Here is a 23,454-nt window from a genome sequence, read left to right as displayed (position 1 = left end):
TAAAGCACAACAGGAAGTAGAATGACACAGGAGGGGGAAAAGGCAACAATAAACAATTAAGTTACAGTTTATATTATTGCCCCTTTTGTTATTTTACAGTCAGAGAGATGGAGGGAAGAAAACGTGCCCAAACACACTGACAGAGTCTGCACTAAAGAAACAGCGATCAAGTGAGTGAGTGAAAATCCACACGTTAAATAACTTATAAGTAGAAGAGAGGGGAAGGATTTTTATACTTTCATACACATTATTTTTTTTGTTTCTTCAGAACAGCAGCAGCTGTGGTCAGTTTGGATTTAGTCAGACTGTAAATGTCACTGCAGACACATTGCCACAGTTTAAAAAAAAACAAACTAAATCACTGCTCATTAAAACAGCCCTGCAGCAGAATCCACTCTGCTGGGTTTATCCACGTGCTCCAAATGCTGTCAGAGTTATCACACACTACAGTAAAAATATTATAAATAATACAAATATTAGCTGATTTAGTAAATTAATACTGTCATTACGAGACAAGCTGAGAACATTTGAGTCCCGCTGAAAAAATAATCTGTCACTTACAGTAACTCTGTTCAGGGACTTTGAGCATCTCGACAACAATTTGTGGCACTATTGTGAAATCTGGTCTTATGATTTTTATGAGCCACTCTGCGTCAGCGCACCTGTGCTTTCAGAGAAGATGTGATTTTAGTAATATTATAGGAAATCTGCTCTTATGTGGGTAAAGCAGCTGATTGTGCTGCAGGACTGTTTTGAGAAGTTTTCCTCCTGGCACTATTTTCATGTAAAAACAGCTTATTTGAATCACGCCTTCCTGTCCTGCACTCGTCATTAAAACACACTTTTCTAAATCCTATTACAAAGGACACCGTTTGTATACTTCATTCACTCTAGCATGTTCTGAAAGTGATCTCAGGTTCAGTCTTGATTGCAGACTGAGGACTGTGGAGTTTTAGACCAAATAGCTTCTGTTAAAATGTTTTTTTTTTCTTATCAGTGGTCAATAAGAACATGGAAAAAAAATACAGCTTATAAAATGTGTTTCACTTTTGACTACCATTATAAAATTAATAAACTGATACCTTACCCTTTAATATTTGACTGCTGACATAAATACATGTCTCTTTCTCTCTGAAAGGAAAAATGGTGAAAAAAGGGTTTGAAGTTTTGAGAGCTCTATCACTTTAACATGAGTTGACGCATTTCCATTACACACAGATGTTTTCAGTTATTCTCTATTTTAGTCTGTAAACAAAGACAAAAACATTGCATGGTCTCGGAGGAGGGGGATTTCAAAATTTGCTTATTTCACCCAAAAGAGAGCAGCAAATTTAATGTTTTTTTACACATCCATTGCCGAGATTGTATACTAGTTTTCTGCCTACTGACTACTCATTTTATTGTTAAACTTAAGCTGGACTTTGAGAGCAGGTGGCTACAATCCACAACATTGTTTTTAAGCTTGAATTCCTCCAGTTGATCAGCTTCGATTATGCAGGTCTAACTCCTGCAGTTGGAAAAATGTAAAAGGTAGGAATGAGGAGTGAGGAGGAGATGGGATAGAGGATAATCAGAGGATAATCGGTTTGTGCTGGACTACAAAATGCAAGTAGTTTGATCTGTAGAGCCTGACTCAGCAGTTCTTCAGTTGGTTTTCTTCTTGCTCTTTACAGCAAACCAAAGGGTGCTCGGCTCAGGCGTGTGCGTTGGCAAGTCCACACACAAAAACACAAACCTGACGCTGCAACAAAGTGCTCCAAGTCCACTCCCTGGTCACTGCTCCCACAAGGTCCATCCTGCAGACACACACAAATCAGAGAAACAGGCCCTTGTTGTCCAGGGTGATGGCTGGGCGGCGGTGCCCTGTTTGTTATGGCTCCTGCGGGTATTTGTCTCAGGTGTCTTGGTAGGGCACGTGGAAACAGCCTGGGCTGTCGTCATCAGGTGACCAGAAGGACGATGGCCTCTTGTGGTGGAGTTCCCGGCGAACGCAGCGAGGACACGGCTGTGCTTTCTGTCGACACTCGGCGTGGAAAACGGCGCCGCAGCTGTCACACCTACAAACACACACATCGGTCAAGTTTCACCAGCTGTACAAGGACACTATCAGAGAGTCAGATTCAGACTCCATACCAACTGCCATGCATCAGGCGTCATTTGGCCCTGCAGGACTGAGTGGCGAATTATGTGAGGAAGGAGTGGATGGTGACTGTGTGGTGAGATTATGAGATTAGGTCTTTATGGTGCATATATGTGGCATGACCTTATGCTTTGGCAGTTCAGGGTAAGGCTAAGTAAACATATTTGAGAATGTATCATTTATATCTACTAAAGCATTGCATGAATCTGACTTCTAAATATATTTATTGTACTCAGATTACTGGTGCAATCCAATTTCATTCCCTTTCTTAAATAAGCCACCTGAGCTGCTCCTCCTACCTTGAAACCAGCTTTCTTCTGATTTGCTAACCCTTGAAAACAGAAGGTTTGAACTGCAGGTGGGTGTGGCTTTTGTGCTCAATGACATCATGCAGAGCTAGGAGTTGAAATTTTTTTTAAATTGAGTGTTTAAGGTAGTCTGAATTTGAAACTTTAACCAAGTTTACTAAGTGTCCAAAACTATAACAGAATTTTTGTAATTAAAAATAATCTTTTTAAAATTAAGCAAATCAGCCGCAAGTGTTTGTTATACCAGTGAAAGTGGCATCAGGGCTCCCACCTAAATTTTGGTTAGAAAGGAAACAACCAAACTTCCAAAGAAGTCTAACACTTTTACTACTAGTGATTAATAAGTGATACTGAGAAGCGCATATAGATTTGATAATGGGTCTTAAGTTACCTGCTGATTACACTGATCTGGTGAGTCAAGAAATACGAGTGTCTGGTTAACCAAAGTGTCCAGGCCAACAAGCTCTTTCCTGTTTCCTTTGGCATTTTAGATGATTTCCCAATGACTTTAAGCTCCAAATAAATCGATAACTATAAACTGATAAAATGTAGTTTCCAAACTGTTAAGTGAAATGCATATTGCAATATTCCATAATATGATTCACTGTTAAAACCACAAAGACTACATTGTAATCTGATAGCAATAGATTGGAACTGTCCATGAAGTAGGATAGGCAATTAACGCCCAGTTATTGCTCATTTCCTGCATCTTCTGAGTATGTGTAACTAAGTCAACAGCTCAGTAAATCTTTACAGCTCTGTTCCAGTAAGGACAGCAGATATGACTGTTATCAGTTAACACTTCTCAAGTCATAAAACACAGCTCAACAAGTAGGGTGTGTGTACGTCCAGAGCTCACAGTCTTTCAACTATTGGTCCTGATCAGCTCTTATCTCTGTGATATCTGTCACTCTGAATTTCAGTGATGGGGACGAGGTTCTGGACACTGTCGTGACAATCCCTGCACCCAAGACAGACAGACAGACACACACACACACACACACACACACACACACACACACACACACACACACACACACACACACACACACACACACACACACACACACACACACACACACACACACACACACACACACACACACACACACACACACACACAGCTCTCATGCCAACCAGTGTTAGTAACAAACAGCAGACTCAGTCTTGGTGCTCAAAAACTCACGTACACGTTAGCACCTCATTTCCAGATAGCAAAGTGTCAGCTCACCCGGCTTTCTCCCATACAAACTGTTTTTAATCAATTTCTGGATTCAAAACAATTACTGAGTCAATAAAGTCTCCTGACTCCACTGAGTCAACTTTAAATACATTTATCTGGAAACTATCAGTTATGTGCGCTGATCTTCCATCTGATCTTCCAAATGTAAAACCAGTCATGTTTAACTTGTAGAAAGGTTATCGAAGGATGTGTACCTCCGGGTGGCGTTCTCCTGGAAGGGATAGATGACCTGCCCGTTTTGGCAGAGTTCACAGATGAAGCCTTTCTCTCGACACAAGCTGCAGCTGAAAACATGTGAGCTGGCAAACTTGATCACCTTGGACAGGAAAGGAGCGAGTTTTCCATCAATCACCTAGAGAATGATAAGAAAGCATGGACGGGTGTGAGGGATAAAAAAGATGAGCAGCAGGAGACATAAGAAATACATGAAATGAAACAATAAGTGTGACAGTTGCTATGTTTCTTCTTCTGATTTCTTTCATTATCTTTTTTAAGCCCACTAACTCCTCCTTTGTCTGTTTTTATCTTTTCCTTTTTAAGTTTTTTCTTACAAGTTGAAAATCTTTAGGGTGGCCAATAAAGTATTAGTCACACGCACCGAGGTAAAAACTAAATTAAAAGTACTAAAGCATGCATCATAGCTCAACATATACATTTAATGTTTAAACAAAATTCCTAATGAGTGTGTTTGATAACATTTAACTTAATATAACTAATTCAGAAAGCAATTTTATAATAAGCAGCTTAAACTATAATATTTTGACAATCAAGTCAAGTCAGCTTTATTTGTATAGCACATTTAAGAGACATCAAGTGTCAGCCAAAGTGCTGAACAGAGGGACAATGTAATCAAATAAAACAGGGGTGTCAAACTCAAATACACAGTGGGCCAAAATTCAAAACTGGAACAAAGTCGCGGACTAACATTAATATTTATTGAAAAATATTTATTCCTCCAGATATAAGAATGAATCTTTTCTTATGGACTCAAACACGTTTTGCTGAAAAACTGAATATGGAACAAGCTAAGCTTAATACTAAACAATATATATATTAGCTGTATAATACCAGTAGGCCAGCTCTAATAATAATTTGGTATGGCTTCGCGAGCCAAATGTAATTAGGCTGCGGGCCAAATTTGGCCCGCGGGCCAGAGTTTGACACCTATGAAATAAAACATGACATTGAAGGCTTTATTATTATTATTATTATTATTATTATAGCAGTTTTATTAAGTCAGTCTACCAACAGAGAAGCATCATCCTCTTTACTGGAATGTTTGAAGGTTGCCAATATATGTGTCTTTACATGTCTGACTGACAAAGACATTTCATATCCTTGCTATGCAGATGACAAACAGCTGTACTTCTCTGCTAATGTGCCAGGAGCTAGCACTGTAGCTCATGCAGATTTGGTTGCTGAAAGGCAGGGGCATTTCTATGATCTAACCTTTAGGGGGCTCAGGCCCCCATCATAATATCATGCGTGCAGATGAATAATCACAGATTTCAGTATAATACACCAGTTTTATACTAGTGAACTCTTTAGTTATTAAACCAGAGGCAAAGGATCAGCTATGTTGACCAGACACTGTTTCAGTCTCCTAATCACATGCAGTAGAGACAATAGTAGAGCAGGGCGATATGACCAAAAATATTTATCACGATATACATTTGAAAATTTGCGATAACGATATAACTGACGATATAATCGTAAGACAAAACACTTTACAACTCCTCAACTTTATTAGTGCAAAAAACCAAAACATCAATGTATTTTCACTTAAACAAGCAGCTGTTTTTTATGTGCATTAAAGTTATATAAAAATTTAACAGTGCAAATGCAAATTCCTCGCTGACAGTTTAACCAAAAGGCATTTCCAGTGGAAACTGGCCGACATATCCTCAGCATAACCATGTATAATATCCACAAAACTTAAAAAGAGGTTATACACACACAATACGGTAATATTATGTTGAAGCACAGTACGTATCACTCCGCGAGGCTCCTGCCTACAATAGCCCTAATGCTCCATCAAGCGGTGCGGGTTCGTAGCTTAGCAAAGTCGTACTGAAACATTTGACAGATTTTCGAGCGCCGTGCACATAAAATCGTTTCAAGGTCAGTAAACACAACCAGAATTCATACATAAGGCACACGGGATTATAAGGGGCTCTGTCGACTTTCAGAAAAATCAAAGGATTGATTTTAAGTGTGCCGTATTTTCCAAACAACACGGTAATAACGACGACCCGCTAGCATGCGCTACCAAAAATAGTGCTTTGTTGTGTATCTGAGGGACAAAAGCTAAACCAGTTCCACACCACTGAAGCTGCAGCATTTTTACAAACCAGTTCTGGTTCATCTGTTTCATTCAACGATCCGCTTTTGCTCTTCTCATTCTGCGTCGCCGCCATGTGCGTATGTACCTAGCAGTACTTTCTTAAAATGGTCCCTTCAAATGTTTCAAGATCATCTTGGGGCAAGGATGTGTTGGCTTCCCCCAAGATTGTTTAGCAAATTCAGCTGAGTTTTAGAAAGTGCAGTTGATCTGGGGCAAAGACATGTCTGAAAGTAATATGGGGGAATGGAGGGAAATGACAAATGAGGAAACTAATGCGACGCCACATTCAAAAAGGACCAAAACAAAGTTGAATGCTTGGTGAAAAGGCAGCAAAACAAGACAGGAAACTAAAGGAAGTAAGGCAAACAGTGTATGAGGTGAACAACTTTTGATGGCAACGCTTGGCAAGTTCCTTAAAGAACTGAGGGATGGGGGGCTTAGCAGTGGGGGGCTCGAGTTGTGGAGTCGTGAATAGACGATGAGAGACTGCACAGAAAGGGTGTACAGACTCTTAACAGATATAACAACTCAACATGGCTTCAAGCTTTGCTGTACCTTGTTAACAGTGCAGACAGTGCTATAAGCTTAATAACCCAGGATATGTAAGACAGAGGGAGAAATTTAATCGAAAAAAACAGAGTAGAAAGTAAGAGAAAGAGTAGCAGATTCAATATACAAGAGAGATCTTGAGAGAGGGCGAGAGCCTGTATTCAGATACAAGTGGTTCCACCTGGCAGAGCTCTGGACCTGCCAATTATAACCTCCTTCATGCTGTTTGTTAGACGATGAGGACGAGAGGATGAGAGACGTAGAGAGGAGGAAGAAACCACACTTACACAGAGGAAACCCAGCACACTGAGGTACAGTGATTCCCTCTGCACTGAGTCACAGGACCAAAGCAAAGACTGCTACACTTTCATTAAGTTGAATGGATTTAAAAACCTATAGGGTACCTTTACAAACATAAAGAAAATACAAAATGATTAGTCTTTGGATGAAATCGAGCCTGATGCCTTGGACCAATATTTAACTAACAACAGGATTCATTCTAGTAATTTTACCATCTTAAAAAAAGGTCGAGAGGTAACCTCCAGGCCTGAAAAATGCCACCAAAAACTTTACTGGCCACTTCAAGTTATGACCAGTTGAAGAAAACTTCAAAACTTTAGAGCAGAAATAAACATCTTTATGCATGCCTTTTTCTCTTGTTGAATGTTTGACTGTATTAAAGAACAATATATGATTACAAAGCTCTAAAGGGTTTGAAGCTCCAGCAACACTTCTGGTATGAAAAACAGTTTTACTTGATCAACATGGTACTTAAAAAAAAACAAGACAAAACAAAAAACCCACCAAAAATCATGTTGATCAAATAATACACTATTATTTGTGGAGCTTCAGCCTATTTAGACCCTTGTTCATCTCTGCCACACCAGAAGTAGCTGAAGTAGTGCAAGAAGTCTCCATTTTGTTTCCACCAGCTGATAACCACCCAGCTCTACCATCCAAATATGTTCACATCTGGTTTTAAAAAACACAGAAATGCTAATTGTGAGGCTTGAAAATTGTAGCTTACAAAACCTGTGGGTGAGTTCACTGTGGCTTTGTCCATCGTTTAAATACAGTCCATGGGAAAGAGAACAAAATGTGGGTTATATGCAGGTGCTCGGCTTTTTGAAGCCATCTTAGAAAAACAAGTACGAGACTGGTGATATAATTTTTTGTGACCAGTAGACTCAACGGGGAGAACTTTAGATGTGGAAAAGGGAAAGAAAGAATTTAAGCTAAGCAGCACGAGAGGAGTCAAAGAATATTACATCCAAGTAAAAAAAAAAAATGTAAACATTAGGAAAATTAATAACTAATTTAAATACACTTTACATTATGACGATATCGACATGATTTTTAAAAAATGTTAAGAGTACCAAAACGGTGGAACCAAAATGCAGCCTAAGTTAATGTTAGGGAGAACGTAACAACAGTCAGAAAATAAAAATGTTTCCAGACGGACAGACGAGCGGACAGGTACCGAGAGTGGCACACAGATTTGTGTGTCCCTCTCCCCCCACACCAAACCTAAGTAGGCCTGCTCAGTCCGGTCCAGCCCAGTCCACATGACAAATGGCTCTCCTGATGGAGGCTGACAAGCTCAGTAATTAAGGCCCACTATAATTGCACTGGGCAGAATCAAACGACTGGCAGCACAGCTCTGGTGACTGGCTGGTTCTCTTGGGGGATGATGGGAAAAGAGGAAGGCACAGAAAGATGGATGGATGTAGAGTGAGAAATAAATATGCAAGAAGAAGAATATAAAGGCAACGTAAAGAAAACAAGGAAATCCATTTCTATTTCTTGCCCATAGTTTCTTCATTTAAAACGATTACTGTTTCAAATGAATTACAGCAAACTGGTTTCTCAGTGACTTTAATCACATTTAGGTCCCTGCTGTCAAAGCCTTCCAGAAATATACAGCGACACTTCTATTAGTTATAACGGAAGCCCTGAGACCAGCAAGGTCACTGTGGGGTAATTATTTAGACTAGAACTTCCAACTTGGGCAGAACAACAATGAAGCCAAATATTGACGACCGTCCAGAGTGTGTGGGTGAACCAGTAGAGCTGTCTTTAATGGTCGCTTAGGGACCGACCAACTTCTGTCTCAATATACAAAAAATATACTGCAGAGCAAAACAAACTGGGAAATTATTGGGATTATTAAAAAGAACATAAAGTACAGTACATTCAGTTATCTTCAAATCAAAATTCTCTAGTTTCCCTTTTCACCTCCTTACAAAAGAAACTAGTTCCTGAGTTTAGTTTCAATAAATAAACCTGGAACCATTCAGTTAAAAGTGCTGTCTAAAAATTGGAATTTGAGCATAATTCATACTTAAGGTAAGTGACATTAATAGCTTGAACTGCCAACTAGAACAATGAGACTGAATGGCAGCTCACAAGCTGCTAGTCCATCCCCCAGCAAGCCAGTCACCATGAACGTCTACACCAGTGAATGTGCAAAGGTCCTCATGATTATAGTTAACAAAAAAAACAACATGAAGCACTATCAGAATTCATTTCAGCATACAGAGCAATGCTGTAGAAGTATTCACCTATTTAACCCTCATTCCCTCCAAAAAACCCTCCCAGAAAACACACACACTTTTCACCTCCTCTCCCTCCATCCCTCCTCTTAAACTCCTCCCCCTCCAGTTGAACCTCTTTCTCTGCTCCATGCAGAGTCTTTGTGCTCCAAAACCTCCTAATCCCCTAAAACTGCTGTTAAACAGCCGTTCGCCTGCCCTCCTCTCTCACTCGCCCTCACACACACACACACACACACACACACACACACACACACACACACACACACACACACACACACACTACCGCAGCTCCATTGAGACACTAGAAAGCCAGCTGGGATTACATGGCTGGAAAGACCAGAGTGAGATCTGTTTGGATAGCACCCTCTCTCCTCTCTCTGTGTCACACACACAGAAAACCTGACGTATGTTGGATGTCAGTGTATGGATGGTAGAGTCTGTCTTCTCAGGAGATTCCCCTAAAATCCCCAGACTTCCAAGTAATCTTCTGGCTGAGCAGATGTAAGAAACGTGTTTCTCTGATGCTTTTATTTCTTTTTAGTTTAAAAATCCAACCTTAATGGCACAATAGAATACTTTACTCTTTAGTGACATCATTCTATTTATTTTCTACTAAGGCACACAGCGATAGTAGAAAAAAGATGATTTAGCCTCTTAAAGGATTAAAAATTAACCAAGCTACTTGATTTGCTCGTAGGAAACACACCTTGGCTTGCTGCGGGGACAAAGCCTCGAGCCCTTGACGTCATGAGAGGCACTAGACTGATCTTGCTGCCTTTGACAGCTTCGAAGACAAAAACAAGATCTGTGATCCCTCACAATCATCTGCTGTCTTGAAAGCAACTTTGGTGCATCAAGGCGACAATAAGACAGAATGAGTCTGCAACCAGTTTGTGACTGAATGTCTCAATCTGTTTGTGATTCATATGAATTACTTAGATTAAGAATCCAGCTACAAATTCATAGAACTGAAACAGAAATTCAGAAATTCCTCCAGCAATAGTCAGGTAGTTGGTGCGGGACAGCCATTTAACTGCAAAATGGCACAGGTGCTTCACAACTTTGCTTTTAAATAGGAATATGACCACAATACAAACAGTGGACAACCAAGTGAGATTGGATCTCATTGCTCCAAAGAGACCTCATGAGTGCAGACTCACACAGATTGCCAACATGTTGCACTCAATCTGTCTGCGTTTATAAGCTAGATGACAATTACTCACAAATCTAAAACTAAGCGTGACTGCAGTCAGCCAAGCAAGACCATTATTGTTTGTGACAGGTTGCCTCCTAACTGTGAACTGCCTTGCAATCTGGGCAACCAGTTGGTTGAGCAGGCAGCACCCTCAGCTACTTGCTGTCGGTCTGTCCCCCCCGTGATTGCATTGATAGTTGTGATCATGTGGCAGCTACCAATTCTAGTTGCAAGGAGGTTGCTGTCCTAATTTTACTCTAGTGTGGCTCTAGAGTGCCACTCGCACCGAGACAGACACCCCCTTACTTGACATGACTGACAGTAACCATGGACTATACGAAAAAAATAAATACAAAGACTTCCCCAATGTTGATGTGCAGGCCAGCATTAGCTACAGGTTATATTTCTGCTACACAACACACAGACGTCTAATGAAGTAACAAACATCATGGCAATCAATCATGGCTTAAAAACCAACAGTTTTACATACTGCATCTTCAAACGTATGCACACCATAAGTGATGATTGTTAAAGGGAAATCGCAACAGAGACAACAGAAGCCTTTAAAAATCTACATTTGTAGAAATTGTAATGGATCACAGTTTCTAAATTACCGCTAACCTTTTTTATTAGGAGTGTTTGGGACAACAAAAGCCAGATTTACCATGACAAGGGATTAATACAACTGCAGGTCTCTATGAAATAGGCTTTGATTGACATTTTAATCTCACAAGGAACAGCTAGATAGCAGCTGTGTTTTAATTACATACATTTTATCAACCTGCCCCATGGCATTGCCACTCAAAAACCTCCACAGACATCATAAATCGTCACATATAGTCTAAGAAACTGTATAGCGACCAGTATTAGCATTGTGCAATCTCTTAACAAAAATAGCTCTTATTATGTGGATTGCTTGAATATTTGAGGTTAAAGCTCCCCTTACAATTAAAGGCATGAGGAGAAATCTTCCGGAGAACATATAGCACTTCCTCAAGAGGCCTCTGTGTGCCTGGACAAGTGTGAGTGGAGAGGCATGCCTGGCATACAGGGAATGCCAGGGTGTCACTGTGGGAAGCCTGCTGTCTGCGTACACACAAGCATTTTTCTTTCCTAGAAACCATCCTTAAAGCAAGCAGAGGGATGGTGCAGAGCATCCTTAGACAAACACATATGGCTTCTACAAAACCAATGGGCCTCTAATAGGGGATATGGGTGGAGGCTATTTGTTGGGAGGTTTAAAAAAAAAAAAAAGACTGGTGTGTCCCGGGCTTTAGCCAGGGGAGTTGAGCCTTCACTGACCTCTGGGGTGGAACAAAAAAAGCCACGTTGATTAAGAGTGTCATTTTATTCAGGAGGCGAATCAAAAGAAACAAGCTTGTTAATATGGAAAACCAATTAAGAGGCAGAGTGCTCAAGAATCTGTGGGAGGAAGGGTGAGAGAGGGGGAGAGGGAGCAGTGCACTCTCTCCCAAAGACACACATTGTTGAAATTAATTCAAAATCCCCAGTTTAGAGTTTATGACAGAAAATCAGAGTTTAAGCAGGAAAAAGACACACAGACACACACACACACTCAACACATGTGTGCTGAGCGTGTGTGAGGCCAAGGCGATGTTTAGAAGAATGGAAGGATGTCACGCTTTGTTTTTCTGCCTGTTGATTCTGAATGTGACCAATTAGTGAAGCAGAGAGACACAGAGTGTGGGAGTGGAGGAGGAGGTGGTGGAGATGGAGGTGGAGGCGGAGGGGGGGCTCCAATCTCTTTCACTGTGAGAGTCTGTGGCCAAGCTCTGAGTAGAGCAGGATGAAAGAAAAAAAATGGGGCAGGGTACAACATAATGAACATAATGACAAACAAAAGAACTTTTCAGTCATTTGTGGTCGCTTTCCTCTGACCCCCCCCAACTCAGTCCGGCAACTCTGTGCTAAAAAAGGCCGCAATAAAGAAAAAAATAAGAATCTATGCAAATCTCTTTAAAATCTCCTCATTGATAATTTCAAAAAGACATGACGACTTTTAAACTCATTCACAGATATAAGCGTTTGTAATTTAATGAGAAAATCTGGTGATTCACTAAAATGCCAAAGTCTCTTTGTTACTGCAGAGTAATAATGCAGAGTCATGAGGATAAGATGCCAGACCATTTTTTCTCAATCTGGATACTTAAAGTCTCCAAATGAGGCTGCTGGAGGATATCACCCTTTCTTATCACTGTTATGACACGGACACTCGCCAAAGAAACAAAGGAAAGGTTGTGTTTACTTAAACGCAACACAACCTTTTGGCAAATCAGACGAAAAGAGGAAAACACCAATGTGTTAGTCACGTCCCTGTTTGCTGCTCTCAGCTGCAGTTCATCGACTCTTGCTGAGGTCTATTTTTAGTAGTGGATTAATACATATTTGCTGCTCTAGTAAATAGCTCCTGCGTTGGGAATTCAGTGTATGACTTTGGTAATGAATGAAACCCATCTCTGAGCCGAGTCGTATGAGCGGTGAACATGTGCAGACTTGATCGCTAAATGAGCTCCTTTTCACAGCTTCTATCTGCTATGACATTAAAATTTGCAAATGTTTGTGTGCTCTTGATAATAAAGGAACATACCTTCCAATGACTAATGAAACAATGAATGAAGCATAAAAAAATAGTTTTTTCAAACACTGGTCACCATATTACGATTGACACAGACTGAAAATGTCATTTTTAGCATCATAATCTGTTTCTCTAACAGACACTGACAAACCAAATGCTGCTTTACTTGTTTATTTAAGTTTATTCAAGCCTATAATCTATGCTTTATGCCTTATTCTACGTTAAACCTTCAATTTGTATTCAAACACGAAAATACATAATTTAAAAACGTGGCAAGCAGCTCAGTTCAGCGCTGACATTTTAGGTGGCCTGTTGATGGACTGTATGCTTTCTTCTACTCAATTTTAAGTCTATTACAAACATTGTGGTTTAGTCAAATATACCACTATTGAACACAATCCAGAGTTTTAACAAAATATTAATGGGTGCTGAAATGATTTTGTAGCTTCCAGCTTCAAGAACACATTCTGAGTTTATCATATATCTGCAGCAGCAGAATCTATCGGCGAGCAGGAGAGCTGCGTGCATTTCCACAGATGGCACATGAGTGGTAGCTTTTTTTGATTATTATTAGAGATACTTGACACAGAAACAGGACTGATCCAAGTCAAAGAGCAATGCTGTCACACAGAGTCACAGTTTATGCATCCTATTCTGTGTGCATGTAGCTCTGGATGTGTGCATGTACCTGCTGCAGGTCAGCCAGGGAGTACAGGTGGATGTGCTGTAGGAGGTATTCCCGGGGGAAAATCCTGTTGAAAGAACAACAACAAAAAACCATTTGTCCCTCACTTTCTATACAAACAGTTTATCAGGTTTAAACAGTCAGTGATGCTGATACTCCAACTCTTCTCTTTTGACCACGGAAAAAAGAGAAAATCTGGATTTAAAAAATGTTTGCTTTGTGATGAATCTCACAAAGATCATCCCACAGCAAGGTAGAGCCTGATGTTGTTTACACCGTGCATGAGAGATTTATGATACTTACATGCTACAATATACAAAACTGAGACGGGGTACCAGCGATTATACTGCTGACCCTTCAAAGTATTTAATATTAGTCATGTAGCATTTTGATGAATTATAAGATGCATGAATAAAACACACAGTATGCTTTGCACTGGAGACACTTAGAATCCTGCAGCATCATAAAAAAGCCACTGCCATGACATTAACCAACTATTGTTTATGTCATGGCAACAATTACTAGCATTACTGCACACAAACTGAATTCAAGTTAAATCTTAAACTGGCTTCTAATAAAACCATGCGAGGGAGTTTTACTGCAATACACTCAGTCATCTAAGTGTATAAATAAGAACAGAATGATCAAGCTCTGTGGGCCCATTATGAGCACATTTAATGTTTAACCACCAGCCATTCAGTGCAGTGATTGCTAAACAAAGTAATAATATTAATCTAGAGGCAAAAGCTTTCTCATTTCCTTCAGTAGTGTTTGACGAAACAGACGGCAGAGGTGTGTGTGTGTGTGTGTGTGTGTGAGTGAGTGTGTGAGAGAGAGAGAGAGAGTTTCTATGAATGCTGATGTGGTAACCATTGGTAATGTTCCAAACAGAGCAGTTTATCAGTGGTGCCTATCACCATGAGGCGTCTACTTCACCCATGCACTCAACCTTATGTTTTAATGACACTCAGCACAGCTTTAGACATGATTTAAGGTGGTGCCATCCTTCTTAGAGGTCTGAGAGGAGGCCTCATAGCACACTCGTGTGTTTTTCCTGATTCGTGAGGACATTTGTTGGCATAATCCCTCTGTAGCCCCCCACAGTAACCTTGAACATTGCAGCTAAATGTCTTATGTTCTCACTAAACACAACCTAATTCTAATCTTAAAGATTTCACATTTCCTCATCCAGCAACTTTAAACTAAAACAAACCAAAATAAATTGTTGGACCAAACACACACACACACACACACACACACACACCACACCTCTGCCGTCTGTTTCGTCAAACACTACTGAAGGAAATGAGAAAGCTTTTGCCTCTAGATTAATATTATTACTTTGTTTAGCAATCACTGCACTGAATGGCTGGTGGTTAAACATTAAATGTGCTCATAATGGGCCCACAGAGCTAGGGTTAGGGGTTTGTGTCGTCCATGTGCGGATGAACACACCCTCAAAGTGTGTGCTGATCTTGATAAAAAGACTTGAGAACTAATATGTTTTAGATTAGCAAGAGCACACACAAATTCATGTACACATATGTACACACATGCCAACAACTGACAGTATTTGTGCAAGACCTGATAGGATCTAATTCTATATTTTATTTCGATATCCTCTGGGCTATTTCCACTCCGACTGACACACCTTTTATTAAATTCTGTTATCCCTCAGTGATTATTATTGTGTACTGAAGGTGGGTCTGACCTGAGTAGGTCTGTGTACAGATGTAGGAAGAAGTTGTGCAAACGAGTATGTTCCTATGTGTAAGTAGTGGACAAACCAACAAATTACAACATGGAGCAAACAAAGCAGCATCTCGAGGCAAAAACAAGCTTATCTTTTAAACCTCTGGATGTCTTTTTATGTTGACAAAGTGTCAGGGAAGTGCTGATACAACTTACGTGAAGCTTTACATTTTTGTCCATCACACAGCCTCCTGAGTTACTAACGCAAGAACAGCAACCTGCACGTAACTCCATGACATCCCCACTGAAGTCAGGAAGGACATCACAATGTTGTATGTACAGACGGGAATTAAAGCACTTCTCAGACAAGCGTACTATCGATATGTTGATACGATAATGCCAGGCATTAGGATACAGAGATTCTATGTTACTTGATACAATGAAGGAAAATTATCTGTGTAACCAAAGATAAGCATAAGCTTTCACCTGTGGTCTGCATTTTACCCCTGTGAGTTTCTTCTTCTTCACCACAACTTGTTTAACTTTACATCACTCTTCACTGATAAGTGGCAGCACAAGGAATCATGAAATAGTGACTGGAACATCAAATCTATACGTGTTCTGCCATTTTGAGTTTATTTCAATGATTAACATATTTTAAGAGCAAACAATACCATTAGTTTTCCTAATCGTGTACAGACATTGGAAAAAGAACACACTGTCCTGTCCACATGCAGTCCTGTGGAAAAAGTAAGCACACCCTTACTGCTTGCATACTTTATACTTTTATGACTGTTTATGTCTAAATTTTATCTACCATGTTTGCTATATATACATTTTTCTTATGTTTTTTATGGTATTGTTTACATGTTACTGTAAGGTGACCTTGAGGGTCTGAAAGGCGCCTATAAATAAAATGTATTATTATCAAAAGAATACGTAGCAGCCAAGTGGTGCTAATCAAATGCATTTCATTAACTGATCATCAGAAAGTGTGATGATCTCTATAAAAGTAGTTTTGGCAGTTTGCCGGTCTGGAGCATTCAAGTGTGTTCAATCCCACAATCTTCTCAGGAGTGGACGTCCTAACAAATTCACCCCAGGGTAAGATCAGGCAACGCTCAGAGAAAATACAAAAGCAAGCTACATCTCAGAATTAATAAAATTAATTCTATTCAGTTTTATCAATATACTGTGCCAAATCATAACAGCAGTCGGAAGTCACTTTATGTTAGTAAACCACAGACCCTATAACAATACAGCAAAACCCAACAATCAGATCCCCCCCATGAGCAAGTACATGGTGACAGTGGTAAGGAAAAAAAACCCTTTTAATAGGAAGAAACTTCTGGCAGAGCAAGAAGGGAGGGGCAGACATGACCAACAATTTAAAAAAAAGACTGTTTGGAAGGGTTGCCAGAAGAGAGCTGCTCTCGGAAAGCTTTGCTTTGGATCGCAAACTTGCATCTGAAGAGATGAAAGCAAAGTGGAGATGTTTGCTCATAATGCACAGCACCACATTTAGTGAAAATCAAACACAGCATATGAGCACAAACAACTCATACCAACTGTCAAGTACTGTGGTGAAGGGGTGATGATTTGGGCTTGTTTTGAAGCCACAGGACCTGGGCACCTTGCAGTCATGGATTCCACCATGAATACCTCTGTATACCAACGTAGTCTAGAGCAGCGGTCCCCAACCCCTGGGCCTCAGACCGGTACCGGTCCGTGAGTCGTTTGGTAAGTAGTTGAGGCTCAGGTGTGAAATGTATGGTTTTCAGGGTTTTTATCGGTTTTCAGCGTTATTTTGTTATCGTTTTTATCGTTAACTCTGTTTTCCTGGGTCTTTTCACGTGTGTTATTAATAAATCTTCTTTTTTCGGTACCGGTACTAGTTGTATTTTGTTGTATTTATCCGCGACACCTTAATTAAAGGCCGGTCCGTAAAATTATTGTCGGGCATAAACCGGTCGGTGGCACAAAAAAGGTTGGGGACCGCTGGTCTAGAGTCAAATGTGAGGCCATCTGTCTGACAGTTAAAGCTTGGCCAAACTGGGTCCTACAACAAGACAATAATCCAAAGCACAGACGCAAATCTTCAACAGAATCTCAGAAATAAAAAAATTAAAAAAAAATACAAATTGAAGAGTCCCAGTGGTCCAGTCAAAGTCCTTAGTTAGATCTTTACCTGACTTAAATGCTGTGTTGGGCTCTTAAGAGGATTGTGCATAAACAAATGAACCGGCAACTCAATATACTCAAGGCAACGCTATAAAGAGGAAATTAAGTGGGCCAAAGATTCTGGACTTCTTTAAGTTGCTTGAAGACGTTTCACCTCTCATCCGAGAAGCTTCTTCAGTTCTAAGGTCAAATGGTGGAGAGTCCCAGATTTAAACCTAGTGGGAGTATCCCCCCACAGAGGGACAAAAGGACCCCCTGGTGATCCTCTAATTGCCTGAGCCAAGGTGTGAAACTGGGTGTGGGTCCCAATCAGCCAGAGTTTCGGGTGTGTTCATTGTGAAACCTGGCCCCACCTTATCATGCGAATTCCTGAGGTCAGATGGCCCAGGATGTGAGTGGGCGTTAAGGCGTCTGGGGAGGGAACTCAAAACTGGATTATAGATGGCAGAGAGTTGGGGTCGTAAACCATCGCCTCTGTTCAAAGATGGTCGCTCACAGTGGACATAGATGGCTTTTCTTTCCAAGCTCCTTTGACTACAATGACCTGGATGACTGAGAACCTTAACAGACATGGGCCAAAGATTCCTGTGCAAACCTCTCATAGTGTCCGAGAACCACTGCACAGGGCCACAAACACAGCTTTGAGGGCCCCGTGTGGTTCCTTGTGTGATTGTGTTTCCATAGCATATCTCTTCAGATCCCCTGAAATAAACTAATGACTACGGAAAGGTTTTAGCGCCATGGCCCTCATCAATCCTGCAGTGTTTGGAAGTGACGGGGCACTGGCCGGCACAAGCTAATGGGACAGAAGTAAACACAGAGCGCCACGATGCTGCTCGGCTTGACTACTACGGCATGACTGAAATGCTTTTTTTTTTTTTTTTTTTTTTTGGAAGTTGAGTTTGTGATCCCGATTTCCTATTTTAAAATGTTATAAACAGATTTATATGAATGTTAGGCTTACATTGCATTATGGTGACTGTAGCATCCATCAAATCTAGTTTCTGCTCTAAATAATCAGCTAGGAAACTATAAGAAAACGCAGACTTGGGTTGATCACTATTTAAATTGCCCTATTAAAATATAAGTCATATTACAATTTCCTCTTGATTTTAAATGCAAAACTATTTATAGCTCACTTAATCAATGATCCGAATGCATATTTCAGTGTTTTTCTGCCCACTAACCAACTGATGAATCATGCATTTCATCTCCACATGTAAATATTTTTATAGACTTTCATCTTATTTGTTGCCAACATTAAAGTATGACAAATCTATGTGCTGCTTCTCCATTAGGAATGCTCTGTTAGTGAACCAGACCGGGGCAAGGAGCATCCATCACTGCACAGACAAGGCTTTCAGTGTGTGATCCCACTCACATAAACAGTCGTCCCCCCTGACCATCACACACATCGACATATACACACACAGACACATGTCTTTAATGTATAAACAGTCTATACACACACAAAGGAATGCATGCAGATAAAAGTTATGATAATATATACATATGGACTCAGACACACACATATGAGCATGTGCACGTCACGCAAGGAGAAAATAACAGTCAGTCATAAAGCATTATTAAGGTTTCTGATGTGGAACATTTATTTTTAAATAATCTCTGCATATTCATCTGAGCAGAGCTTCCTTAAAGGATCGTGTTTTGTCTCATGTTTTCCTCCTTCCTTTACATTTAGCCATATAACTTGATAAGCTTCTCGGTTAGTTCAAACAACTTAGCTCTTTCCTCCATAAACATGACATTTGACCACCTCCCCAGTTCTCATAATGATGAGTTTTGACAACTCAGGATATATTACATTAGAGTAGTTTCCAGGCTTTTCCGGGGAGAGACCACCCTCACTAACTTCTGATTCACAGCCAGTCATTTTTTTCTATAAGCTGGCCTTAAAAATGACAGAAACCACTCAGTTCAGAAAAAGGCTTCAAGGCTTTCTCTTAGTCGGCTTTCAAGGGGTGAAGAGTTAAGGCTGGGTCGGGGTATCGGCTTGTACTTGCATTTAAGAGACATTACATGAATTTAATTTTCTTGCAAAATTCTTCAGGTCAATCAGCACGAGACATTTCAATTTGTAAAATATTTGCGTACCTCCTCATTACTGCTCACATAAAGTAAATAACTGCTGGGCTACAGAAATGCATCTCAGTCCCACAGTGTTCATACCTTCGTCTGAGGTCCTCAGCAACGGTTGCTCGGCAGCTGAACAGGTAGGCCCGCAGTGACTGGAGCTGCTGACGGAGACGCAGGACTGTGCTCAGAGGCTCACAGTGTTCATACAGACAGGGGTTAAGCTGCTGGATGTCCAGCAGTGGCTCTTCATACACAAACTCCAGGAACTCCTTGGCCTGTTTGGACACCTGGAAAAGTTTACATTAAAATGACTGCATCAAAGACCACTGACATATGAGGGATAATCCTGAGCTCAGACTTTAATGCTTGACAAGATAGAACAAGATAAAACCTGGGTGGCTAATTTTATTTACCCCCCGCCCAGAGCTACAGTAGCCATTTTCTGCTTTTTCTATTAATTGCTAATAATGTGGGGGGCTGGAGTCAGTAAAAGAAGTATGGTTGGCTAGTTGAAAAATAATCCCATATTGAACACAAATCTAAGACCACGCTTTCTGGCAGTAGCTTAATATTTAGCGTACAGATGTGATAGGATCAATTTTTCTCCAGTACTTACTGGAAACCTGCAGATCTTTAACAGTAGTCTTACAGTATACTATAAGCTAAAACATGACAAGGCTTTTTAAGCCCCAAAGCCCCTCCTCTAATGATTCTGCATTAAAAATTTGTTTTTTCTTTCATATTTCTGTGTGTATGCTTTCATACCTTGTGCTTGCTGGTGTCCCAGTTGTGCAGCAGGCGTGCTGGGATGAGGAAAGAGTTGTCCTGATGGCAGCTTTGGCAGTAGTACCAGCCACTATAGTAACAAACCTTCGCCTTTCCTCTGGACAGACCAATGGGACGCTGACAACCTGAGGAGGAAGTCATTGATGAGTATATGTGTGCCTTCAAATTTGGTACTTTAGTGTGTCTGAATGCTATCAGGACAACTCAAAGTCACACAATTTGCTTTTCAGTCCCAAAACATTTTAATCCAAAAGTGTTTTTTTAATTGTCTCTGACTCACATATCATCAAATTGCAGCTTCACTAAAGAGATCCATATCTGTAGCTGTATTTGTTATCATGGGCTAATTAGTATTGCACACACTTGGTGTTAAAAGTGCACTGAAGCAGACAAAGACGAGCCCTGAGAGAGAGCACAAAGGCTGTAATGCAAATTGGTTGGTGTTAATATGTATCGGTTTATTGCCCCACACTAAATGCCATGCTAATCCAGCCAAGTAAACCTGTAGATAATAAACAAGATAGCCTCTATTTGACAAGATGCTCTGACCCCGATAAGGTAATCCATTGGATCAGGAAACACAGATAATCAAACTTAAATTATCACCTTGCAGGTTTTATACCTCTGACAACCAGGCAGGCTTATATCCATGCCTGTTCACTCATAGTATATGTAGTGAATACCTTGAAAGCAATTAATGGGTGAGGACCAAAGATCAGTGTCACTCGGTTTAACCAAATGTGAAATATGGTCACAATCTCTTATCCATCCCTGAATTATGGTTACATAATGGTCAAATGTTTTTCTTGCAAAATAATAAATAATATGATGTCACAGTGAAGTGGACCTTAGACACAGTTCATGAACTTGTCGTTCCTTTTTTATGTTTTTTATTCTGACATTTTGATGTTGTGATGTTTTGAGGTTGTGTTATCTTGACAAACCAAAGCCACTCTGAAGACAACAGCTGCCTGCGAGTGATCGCAGACCTGGCCCTCGGCTTCAAACCAATCGTTCAAAAGGCATCCAGATCAGAAGCTGATTGCACACCGTCATTATAACTTGGGTCGTGCTGTGGTCCACAACCACCGTTTTCTTTAGTGTGACTAGGGCATAACAAAGTGGGTGTGTGTGTGTAGCTGTGTGTGTGGACAGACATTGTAGGGTGGGGCTAGCAAAACTGAAATAGTTGTTCATGCAAAGTTCATGCAGTGCCTGTGTTTGGAGGTACGCAAATAAACAAGCTCTTGAGCCAGACTTTCACTCTTTCACTCATTACACAACCGTTTGTCACATTTTGAATAAACACTGCGAGCAGCTTCCAGAGAGACTGCCTCCATATTTATGCCACAGTGGGTATAATGGGTGCTTTTTATCATGCTTTCCAGTGACTTTTCAAAACAAGTATAAAGCCACTGATGGTGTTCACAAATGTGTGTGGAATGATGATGAAAACTTCTTCTCTGTATGTTTGCTCAGCTTTGTAAAAACTTCATACACACTAGTTTGGTTCCTGTGCCTTTTACTGCTTTTAATAGAAGAATTTCATCTTGAAACGTTTAATACATTTGGTATTTTAAACTATATTTACGTTGTAGTGAAATATCTTTAAGCGTATCCACAGAGCCTAATGTAGTATGCACTACAGCAACAATATCCCTCTTGTTTTTGGCTGAGGGAGCCTGTGCTGATCTCCACTGCAACACAGAAACTCCTGAAACCACACATGCATTCTTCAGAAAGATGATCCTGATAGTTCCCATTTAGTGCATCTTCTATCCAAAATCTTCACCTCACTGATTTGAGGTAATCCCTAGATAACAGAATCCTGGTTCTCCCAGTAGCCACAACACAGCAGACTCCATTTACAAGGAGCTCTGCAGACCTAAAAGACCAACAGATTCTCTGCTCTATTCAGCCTGATAGCTTCCACACTCTGCTTTGTCTTCCAGGCTCTTTAAAGTTCATTCTTCACCCAAACACCCGGCCCTGCTCTCTGATCACGCGCACCCAAACAGTTGAGCGCTGAAGCAGTTCAACAGGTGTCTCTTATCGCACCATCTTAGCGGACACAGAGCCTGGAGGAAAACAGCAAATGAGGAGAGGCACAGAAGAAAAGATCCTGAAGATTGTTATCTAGGAAAACACAGGCTTAGGAAGCTACGGAAAAAAGAAAAGGAAAAACAGTGGAAGAGGGACATGTGTCAGCGTGTTTGTCAGCTCTGCTTTAACACAAGAAGCGCAGGCTGAATGAGAGGAAAACAGGAAAACTAAGACATAATAAGTAAAAAGCTATTGAGAGATGAGAGGAAAGAAGGGACTGCGTGAAAGAGAAGAGTAAGATCAAACAAGCGCAGATGATGGCAGACAATAAAGACAACTATCACAGACAATAATCTGAAAAAAGGCAGACAATGGTTCAATCAGCATTCAGAGCTGAGCTCCTTCTTTATCTAACCAAAATAAAAAACATATTAATTTGGGAGCTTCACTCACAAAAAGAATGGAAAACCAGGCCCAGCTAGTACTCCACTAGAAGCTTTGATTCTGAGATCAAAATAATCTTTTTTTTAAAATATATTTTACTATTCAGTTCATTTATTGCTTAAGTTTTCTTCTCCCTACCTTTAAGCCAGCTTTCTTCTGATTGGCTATTATTTAAAGAGCAAGTCAGAGAAGAGGATATCCACTCTCTCTGACATCACACAGAGCCAAACATAAAAAAACAAAACCGTCTGAAACCCAGTGTTTAGAGCAAGTCTGAGACCTGGGTTATTGCTCAGTGGGATTAATTACACATATGCCGACCTCAATATTTAAAAATTCTTGCCATATGTAATATGTAAGTGTATATATGACAGATAAGAAGAATAATGCGGCCTGACGGTAGGTGGAAAGTTCTAACATTTTCAAATTCTTAATTTTTTTATGCTTTGAATGTGATGAAATGCTAAACTTTGTCACTGTGAATCAAAGAGATTAGTAACGGATAAAAGAGAATCGTGAACAACTCTGTACAACGCTGTATCCTGTGGGACGATGTACCAAAGCTCACAAAGATCTGAACTACGGAAGAAAAGCTT

General features: G+C 40.3%; 1 protein-coding gene across 1 annotated transcript in view; it reads right to left on the bottom strand.

The window, feature by feature from the left end:
• Positions 1–1,436: 1,436 nt before the first annotated feature.
• The window catches only part of plekhm3 (pleckstrin homology domain containing M3), a 41,339-nt gene continuing 19,321 nt past the window's right edge, over positions 1,437–23,454 (bottom strand). Inside the window, exons 3-7 of the mRNA XM_085374509.1 lie at positions 20,351–20,496; positions 19,679–19,872; positions 13,619–13,682; positions 3,886–4,043; positions 1,437–2,057 (exon numbers count right to left, since the gene is read on the bottom strand). Coding sequence (XP_085230635.1) covers positions 1,895–2,057; positions 3,886–4,043; positions 13,619–13,682; positions 19,679–19,872; positions 20,351–20,496 — 725 coding nt within the window. The 3' untranslated portion in view covers positions 1,437–1,894. The remainder of the gene's footprint in view (positions 2,058–3,885; positions 4,044–13,618; positions 13,683–19,678; positions 19,873–20,350; positions 20,497–23,454) is intronic.

Source organism: Diplotaxodon limnothrissa, linkage group LG16 (genome assembly GCF_057381915.1).
Source record: "Diplotaxodon limnothrissa isolate DT_005_m linkage group LG16, D_limnothrissa_male_GT1.1, whole genome shotgun sequence".
Taxonomy (NCBI): domain Eukaryota; kingdom Metazoa; phylum Chordata; class Actinopteri; order Cichliformes; family Cichlidae; genus Diplotaxodon; species Diplotaxodon limnothrissa.
This window is presented reverse-complemented; position numbering and strand designations above follow the sequence as displayed.